Raw genomic sequence first — 9,778 nt, 5'->3', positions numbered from 1 at the left:
ATCTTTAAATAATTACACACTGGTGATAGAATGAAGCGTCATGTGTGGCACTCCATGAGAAACATATGACACAAGCACAAGGGACTACAAGGATGTTCACATCAAGGGAGTATGTCTATGGTTAGATTTGTTTAGAGAGCTTGAACCCAGATATCAAAGCAGATAGTGCGATCGACACAAATGCAAAGAAGGCCAAGATAATCGAAGCACACGAAGCATCCGTAAATATGTTATCTGCTCCTCCTCTCATGCTATTAGTAACGGGAATTGCCGCAGACAGTGCCGAGATCAACAGGTATGCCGTCACCTAATAAAACAATATGTCCTAGTTATAGAATCTCAAATAAAACAGGAGTGACACACTAAAATAAGTTTACTACTGTTTGTCATGATGCTAGGTAGAAAATTTTTCAGAGATTCTTGGCTGTGCGCTCACTATTTGACCGTGTTCATCTAATTCGGGATGCAGTCTTAATCTTTAAGGAAACACAATTACTCTGAGAATGTGTTTGGTGCACTACTAAATCAAACTAAATGTTTTTTCCGACACCTCATCGTCTTACAATGAAAACTTCAGAAGATCATCTTCAGTTTAACTATTAGTTCTCTTACATAAGAAATCGTAAATCCATCAAACTAGCAACCCACATGTATAAAGAAAATAAGAACACCAAACATGATATATAAAACATACAAGTAACATAGTCAACAAAAGGCATTATAGTGACATTTTCACTTGCAAAACTTCCATAAACTTACACAATAGCTTGTCATCAGGAAGGAACAAACCATCCCATATCTAATTGTCAAAACTTGTTCTCTCCTATCTGGCACGGGCATAGCGGAAAGATGAGTTTTATGAATTCGTCAAAATTAGATTTTGAGGATTCACGGTATGTGAAATCTCAAGGGTTTTAATTTGAAAAAAAAAAAAAATTGGCCTCTAAGCCCTTCATAAGCCCAAATTGCATTTCAATTTTTGTGTGCGCGCGCATGACAAACCTGATTTCCTACTCTGTAATGATTGTTCGATGGATCAAGACTAGCATGTACGACTTGGATCTAAACCATAAATATAGACTTGGCAAAAATCCAAGGACCTGTCTTTCATTGTTTCTGAAACCCTATTGGCTAGATTTACCACGTGTGGCAGACTTGGTCTACCAAAGGTTTTCCAATTGAGGATTGATTGCAGGGAATTATTAACGATGGTATCTAGGGATCCCACAGAATGTTATTATCTAAATAAGATGTTTCCTATTGATTGCTTTGACAAATAATTAAGCAATTTATTCATCCATGCATTTATATCTGTACAAAAAAAGTCATTCGATCATTCATCCTCCCATGTATCACATTCATTCTTCCTTTGGTACAATAAGAACAACTAAGAATCATTTGATTGGTGGAAAGTTTGCAGTTCCGATACTGAAATTACCAAAGAATTAGAATGAGTTTCTTACATAAGAAAACATAAGGCTACAAAAGAATTATACAGGGAGCTTGCAAACACCCTATTAGAGTGTTTTGGTTCTTTTTCTATAAAATAAAAATAGCTTATTAGAGTGATGTTGTGTCTTTCCACTTTCAAAACTAAAATCAAATATACAAAGAACAGCGGGCCTGTTTTGTGATTCTTGTGTCCGCAATATGTAAAGAAACTCATCCACAGTCTTAACCATCGGCTTGTAGACATTGATTCATACATATCACTTCAAACCTCCAACCAAAATTCCAAGGCCTTGCATGCATATTTGTTTTAAAATTCCACAACCAATTTATATAACCTGATCTAGTCAAAGATGGGTAGGAGTCATATAGATTTCATAAATTTAATTATTGTTTTCCCTTTAATTCACGAATGACATTGAATCGTATAAGCAGTTCAATCAATTATATGAGTGTAGATAATAGTAGGTTTGGTTCAATAAGATTCAGGAGGGATTTTCCAGTATAAGAAAGAAAGAATTCCTAATTCCAAACCATAAATGACTTGTTCTATCGAATAGGAATAGAACCACCAACCTGATCTCCGGCGAAATCGACGATTCCCGAATAGTTTTTGGGCACCAAATCAATGCCGGTGCTGAAACGGTACGCCGGCTTCGACACCTGAAAAACCGAGTACAAGAACGCGAGTATGGAGATCGCCAACAGGTACCTGCAACACCAAGAAACCCAGCTCCTATCAGTTCAACACGAAACCATAAACCCAGGCCGACCCCGTCCGAGATGGGCCAGGTCGGAAGCGGCACCTGTACTCCTCGTAGCGCTCGAAGTTCTTCCAGTCGCCGTGCCTGTTGGAGGCACAGACTATGAAGGCGAGGAGCGAGAAGACGAGAGCGAGGGGACGGAGCACCACAGCGCTCCTTTCCAACAGGCCCTTCCCCCTCCACCAGGCTAACAATGCCAACGCCACCGCGGCGGGGTTGGTAGCGGAAGGCGCGGCGCTCGTCGAGGCGTTCTCGGGGTCGATCTCCGTGGATGGAGCCATTGGTGTGGGGTGGTTACCGTCGGCGTCGCCGTGAGCTACCAGAGTTAGAGAGGGCGGGGAGCGCGGCGAGGGACGGTAAACGGCGAAAGCGATGGCGGGCACATATAAAGAACTAACTATATAGGAATTTTTTGGATATAAGTCTATAATAGTATCGGAAAACCAAAACAGCAAATGCCCAAATAAAATTACAAATTATTTTTTTTGGAAATAGTTAAGCTTCCAAATTAAAATATAAATAATCAGAAGAAATATTTTTTTGGTAATAACTCCTGAATAAAAATTTTGGATCTATACAATGGTATCGGATTGGTTCTATATGAATCCAATAAGCAATCCAACCCAGAATATTAGGTATTAGTGAACGTATCATATTCAATTATTAGTCGAACTTGACCATATTAATTAACAAGATTATTATTTTTTATTTAATAAAATTATTTTTTGGTACTAAATAATGATAATATCCCCTGAATCAAAATTTTAGATATATTAATGTTATCGTATTGGATGCCTACTAATTTGATACGATCAAATTTGGTCGCTAATTTCACTTGGTGAAATTGATCCGATCTATCTTATTTCACTTAAAGTTAGAAAATACATGTATCCCATATTTTGTTTCAATCGAAGATTATACTGAGTGTGCATATGCAAAAATCTCTCTAGCGATCCAGTGTGTACTCATTTATTCGTTGAGGACATTAAAATTCTTTAAGAAAGTCATTATTTTCTTTTGTAAGTTAGGATTATAGAAATACCTAAAATTTATATAGTGTCAACCATATAATTACAAATTTAATGAGAGAATATTCTTTGAGGTAGCATGTCCAAAGGCCTTTGTCATCTTTGATAGTTGATGTTTAATGTCTAATAGGTATTGATTGATTTTTAAGTGTGACGTTCTGATTGATCGAAAATAATATTCATTTAAAGACCTTGATCACTATTCCTAATGATTAAGTAGTGTTTTTTTTTTTTTACAATGGAAAGATCCATCATGCGTAAGAGAGATGTTCTGAATTTGGTTGCCTATGTCGAGCGCTTCAAATTTTTGTTATCTTGGATGTGTTGAAGTTTTAAATACCTTTACGCCCTAGGCATGCGATGAAGTTAGTTGATTTTGTCTAAGACATATTATCGATAAAGGATTAGCCTCTTTTATTTAGAAAGTGCTAATCTATTTTATCTACAAAAGGTTAGTCTCTTCATCCGATAAAGACCTATAGAAGAGAAAGATTAGTGAATAAAACGCTTGTTGCAATACCAAAGCATAACTATCATCCAAGCATAATCAAGAAAATATTTTTTTTGACAAGTGAAATGGATGTATTTTGCATGGTCAAAACTATTGCACGAGAAAGGATACCAAGGTTACTTTGTTGCGCACAAAGTTCCAATACTCAAGTACCACTTGCTAATATGAGTCTTCCGTCAATGATATTCTCTTTCACTTATGCTTTTAATATTCTTGTCGAACAATTTATAAACGCTCCAACTCCTCGCTTACCTCGCTAGTCTATTGACATAATAATTGAATGGTATCAATCTTTAACTTATCAATGGCTCTAATATAGGGTCAATTAAGTTATAATGATCTTATCTGGTTTCAATGAAGTAAGATTACTTTCATTGTTACTTGCTAGTCCTTTAGAATATTTGTATTAAATACATACTTGTTAGAGCTTTAACGAGCACAATCTTACATATAATATAAAAATTTGAAGGCATTCTCATTTACAAAATTTGCCCAATAGTTTCATATTTGACTAGCAATCACTCCAAATAAGTTCATAAACTATTTTAAGTAGAATCGATCATTACTAGTAAAAATTTAAAAATTGTTATCTTCTTCTTCTAAGTACCCTTTGTAGGAACTTTAAGAGTGTACAAGCTACTTTGTTAAATATCCAAGAGAATGAGATACTTAGTTTCGTTCAAAAGTTGAGGAGACTAATGTTATGAGAAAAATTTGCCTTCCTCCTTAAGATACACTCTTTAGCAATGCACTTCTATAATGTAGAAAGTGTTTTCTTGTAGGAGTTTTTTTTTTTATTGGAGTAAATGTCTGATAGATCTAGTCATTCCTCTTGAGTTGTATTCCTCTTGAGTTGTACTATACATTACCATTTGTTGCGTATTCCATTCCTTGGCCGTCCATCGTCACATCCACTTGGAGTTCCCACACCCAAAGAAGTCCTTTGATATAGGACTTCAAAAACTATTGGCCATCACCCTTAAGCCTTTTTTTCTTCGAGTGTCTATCACTACATTCCTCATTTTGGAAGGCCCTTTCTCGACCAATGTGCTCTCTTAGCAAGAGAATAATGATTATTTTAAAGTCTCACGAATGTGGTATCATCAAGGTCTTTTATACATATGACTTAATAATTTATTTGTTAGCCATAGCTATCCTGTAAATCAATCACGTGAGTGATTATATATATGCTACGTACTCTTTTTATTTATTATTTATTTTTTTTTATTTTATGATGTCTGTTGTATATATTGTGATGTTTATGGATCTATGCAATGAGAATCAGATCGTGATAAAATCATAATAATAAGATCAATTCATCTTTAAATACAGACACTAAATAATCTCAGTCATAAGTTACTCGAGAAAAATATCAAGATAACCGGATAGATTGGTATGCTATATAACCGTCTATATGATGGAGATGGTTGGTCTTATAGCTACTCGTGTGGGGACACTAGGGGTTCAATGCAGGTGCTCATTGAAGAATTAGTTTACTGATCGATTTGCTCAAGGAATGCTAGATAGTTGTTGATACTTCATTGTCAGATAATGATTTTATCATCCCAATTGTGTATTTGGTCGTTAGACTTAAGATATCAAGGATATCCTATATAAGTACTCCACTCTTTGACACTAGACTTATAGGCCTAAAAGTTTCAAATCTAGCACAACCAATCATCAAGAGTTGTAGCCAACCTTACGAGGACAATTGAGTGTCGATAGAGGATCATCTGCTCTCGGTGTCATAAAAGAAATATCCTATGTATTCTTGCTCATACAGATCCCTAGCTATGGTGATTAGGATTGAGAGAGAAAGAGTTCTTTAGGAGAATCCAATTAGAGCGAGAGTCAAGTAGAAACTGTATATTGTATTTGGGATATTAGATAGATGATGGACTATAGATACACAATAATTGAGGACAAATAGATTTAGTGGATTGAATTCTCCTATATCATCCGAGGATTGTGGCGTAGTGGCCTAGTACATCCATAATCAATAAGTCAAGTGAATTATTATTGAGATTTATTGAGATAATAATTCATTGAGTCGGAATAAATTCTAATAGATATAACTCATGACCAACTCGATATTGGGCCTAGAGGGTCATACACATATGATAAGTGTTGTGACGAGTAGAGGTTCAGATATAGGATATCCACTAGAGCCCCTATCTTATTGGATATCCAATAAGCCCTTGAATTATTGGATCTTGTGGATAAGATCCAATAAGAGCTGATGAGAGATTATTGGGTAGAAATCTACTAATCTAAGAGGCTTGGGTAGTTGATGAAGATCCAGTACCCAATAGATAGCCCTAGTTAAGGGGCGTGTGAATAGCAAGAAGGGTCGACCCCTTCTTGATCATGTGGTGCATTTAGAGAGAAAGATCATGTAGTGATTTGAGGAGTGTCTTTGCCACATCTACCATGTAGATCACCGCTAAAGAGGATGACAGTTGATCTCCTTCATCCCCTCCCATAGGTATATAAGTTTTCAAGGATATATGATTTCCCTAGATAACATATCTTTTATATATGCATAGTTTTCGATTTTATAGGTTTTTGCGCACCAATCTTTGCACGATGATGAGAAACTTTTTTATAAAAAATCTGAGATTTTTATTTTTTGTTCTTCCACTGTGCATGTGATGCTACCCCAAGTTTCCCAATAGTGGTATCAAAGCTAAGTTATTCATATGAAAGATTGACTTTTAAACTGCGTGTATTGTGTTGAATTGCGTAGAATTATTTTTGCACGATTGTTGTGATTTTTGTCATAGTTTTAAAATATGGACCAGACTCTTTTTCTTGCTATTGAGAGGTATTTAAGGGATTTCTTTTGACATCAAAACAATTGATGCAAAAGGGCAAAAAAGGGCAGCAACTGTTGCTGCCCTATAGTTTGGCCAAAGCAGCCTTGGCCGAGAGCTCTCAAGGGAGCTCTTGGCCTAGTCACCTGTAGCAGGCTGAGAGCAACCATGCTATTCTCGGCTTGACTAGGGTAGAGCCCCTGCAGCTGGGGATTTCTAGCTGCAAGAGGCACCTCTAGCGGCTAGGGTTTCCTAACCGCCTAGGAGACATTTACGGCCAAGATTCCTGGCTGCATGGGGAAGCTAGCGGCCAAGGTTTTCTGGCCACCCATGGTTGTCTTGTAGCCAAGGTTTCCTGGCTACATAAGAGCCCTGTGGTCTAGGATTCCTAGCCATAGGGGAGTCCCTAGTGGCTAAGGTTTTCTAATCGCATAGGGGACTTCCTGCCATGTGGGGCACCCTATGGTAGGGTTCCTAAAATACTATATATAATTAATTAAATTATTTAATTAATTATTATTATCTAATAGTCCTATATGGTGATGTGTATATGTGATGTGTGATGTAGACGAATGATTATGGACTGTGTGATGTTTGTATATATGATGTGATTATTATTATTATTTAAGTTTGTGAGCCTCCATTTTGTTTCTCATTTATTATTGGGCATACGTGTCTATGATTATGTTATAATCGCATGAGGAGGTGCAGCAGGAGCGTGGAGGTGACAATGGGACCCACGAGACTGAGATGGGCGATCGCGATGCATGGAGATGCGACGAGACGCTAGGGGAATCGATGAAGATGAGATGAAGGATAAGGCATGAAGATGCGTCGATGCACACATAGATCGTGATGTGAGTGATTGGGCTCATTGGCTCATCATATTAGGATGTGGTCCATGATCATCTAGTGTGATTGCTCATGTAATTTGTGATTGATTATATAACTACTATATATATATATATATATATATATATATATATATATATATATATATATATATATATATATATATATATATGTGACACGTCATATAATAATATTAAGTCAGTAAGCGTGAGATAATTAGATTGACCCAAATGGCCTTCCATTGTTATTTTAAGAAATCGATTCTCCACATAAGTGAAGTTGGTCGAGTCCCTCGAGGCTCACCTATATTGCAATTTGAGATCTTGCCTATAACATTGAGATGTCACTGGTGACTTGAAGATATAGCATGCTTGGTCAAATCCCTCGAGGGCATATTATCGAATTAGACTCATCTTGTAACAATGGTAATGGCTTAACTGAATATCATGGTTGGTCGAGTCCCTCAAGGCCATGATGGTTCAGAGGCCGAATAGGACGAGAATCACAAGGAGTTGTGACCGATAAGAGTTGTCTACCTTTTAGGCCAAGTATAATTGGTCGAGTCCCTCGAGATTACACTAAGACACCGATTGGATCTCGATCCCCACTAAAGATCCATTAGGGGTCTTCGATTCATATATCAGAGGGAATTATGTGATTTACGAGAAAATAGTAGGAATATATTAAGATAGAAGTATATAACTTAATTATTTATTTTTTATAAAATCTGTATATTATTTATTTCTACTGTATCTTTAATTTCAGAAAATGTCACTTTCAAATCTCTTACGTGCAGACTTAATGTCAACCACCTCATTGGTCCAAATTACATGGATTGGCTCTATAACCTAAGAATCATTTTCATAGTAGAGAAAATCGTGTACGTCCTTGATATAGTGATACTTACACCCGAGGAAGGGGCAAGCGAGGATGGGATCACTCGTTACGTGAAGTATATAGATGACTCCACTCTCACTCAGTATTATATGTTAGGCTCCATGACTCTCGAGTTACAGAAGTAGTGTGAAAGATGGATGTTAGATCTATTCTCCTACATCTTTGTAAATTGTTTAAGTAATAGGAAAAAACTCAACGATATGAGATATCCAAGAGTCTCTTACGTACTAAGATATTTGAAGGGATATCGGTTCAGAACCATGTCTTCAAGATGATTGAGTGGATAGAGAAGCTCATAGGTCTAGGAATGAACCTAGAAGATAACTTGTATATGGATCTTGTGCTTCAATCCCTACCAGATTCATTTTCTCAGTTCATTATGAATTTTAACATGAACAAGCTTAAGGTGACTCTCCCTAAGCTCCTCAATATATTGATAGAGGCTGAGAGCACCATCAAGGAAGAGAAGTTAGTTCTATATTGGTGAGACTAGAAAGAAAAGAAAGATAGAAAAATCCCTTAAAATTGGCAAGGGCAAGAACAAACTAGGTAAAACAAATATTATTAAGAAGACCCGACAAAGAACAAAAGCTGGTGCTTCCATTATAGTAAAGATGGGCATTGGAAGAGAAACTACAAAAAGTACATTGCAAAAAAGGCGAAACAGAAGTTTAGAGAAGCTTCAAGTACATTCATGATCAGTTTCCATTTGTTAGATTCTTATGATAATGCATTAGTATTAGATACTGTTAGTTTGGCAAGTCCCATAGTCCCACATCGGGAAAATCAGACTTGTTGTCTCGTCTTGGAACTATAAATAAGGGCCTGGGCTTTGAAGTCAGATGTACCACAAGCAGCACAAGAGGCACCACAAGAAAACCTGCTTACGGTTTGAGTTTTTTCTTGTTTAGTAAGCTGAAGGTGTTTTATGGCCTAGGAACATCTTCCTAAGGCATTTGTAAGTGTCCCTCTTTTATAGTAGTAATTTGCTCCTCTTTCTTCCGTGGATGTAGGTCAAAGTCAATTGACCGAACCACGTATATCTGGTGTTCTGGTGTTTTGTTTGTTCTTGTCACTTTTATTCTTTCCGCTTTATTGTCTTTGTTGTGTTGCCAAAATTACCCTTTGGTAAATATCCTAGGGCTAGCTCTAACAAACTGGTATCAGAGCCTAGTTTTGGGATCTTTTGGCAACGATGACAATAACAAAGATTATTGTCAAGAAATTCGATAGAAATGTCAACTTCGGCTTGTGACAACTCAAGATGGAGGCCATTCTGGTTCAAGACGGAGTTGATTTGGCACTTCAGGGTGCTGAGAACATTCCAGATGGTACGTCAAAGGAAGATCTTGCGGGTATGGATAAGAAGGCCCGATCCAACATCATTCTAAATCTCTCTGACGAGGTTTTACGGGAGGTAGCTATAGAGACTACGGCTAAGAGCATGTGGGACAAGCTTAAAGC

General features: G+C 36.9%; 1 protein-coding gene across 1 annotated transcript in view; it reads right to left on the bottom strand.

Moving 5' to 3' along the window:
* Window positions 1-2,564, bottom strand: part of LOC103999744 (CASP-like protein 4B4) — a 2,568-nt gene extending 4 nt beyond the window's left edge. Inside the window, exons 1-3 of the mRNA XM_018819456.2 lie at window positions 2,256-2,564; window positions 2,026-2,161; window positions 1-307 (exon numbers count right to left, since the gene is read on the bottom strand). The exon at window positions 1-307 is cut by the window's left edge and continues 4 nt beyond it. Coding sequence (XP_018675001.2) covers window positions 122-307; window positions 2,026-2,161; window positions 2,256-2,494 — 561 coding nt within the window. The 5' untranslated portion in view covers window positions 2,495-2,564 and the 3' untranslated portion in view covers window positions 1-121. The remainder of the gene's footprint in view (window positions 308-2,025; window positions 2,162-2,255) is intronic.
* Between the last annotated feature and the right edge of the window lie 7,214 nt (window positions 2,565-9,778).

This window comes from Musa acuminata, unplaced genomic scaffold, assembly GCF_036884655.1.
Source record: "Musa acuminata AAA Group cultivar baxijiao unplaced genomic scaffold, Cavendish_Baxijiao_AAA HiC_scaffold_1138, whole genome shotgun sequence".
In the NCBI taxonomy this organism is placed as follows: Eukaryota; Viridiplantae; Streptophyta; class Magnoliopsida; order Zingiberales; family Musaceae; genus Musa; species Musa acuminata.
This window is presented reverse-complemented; position numbering and strand designations above follow the sequence as displayed.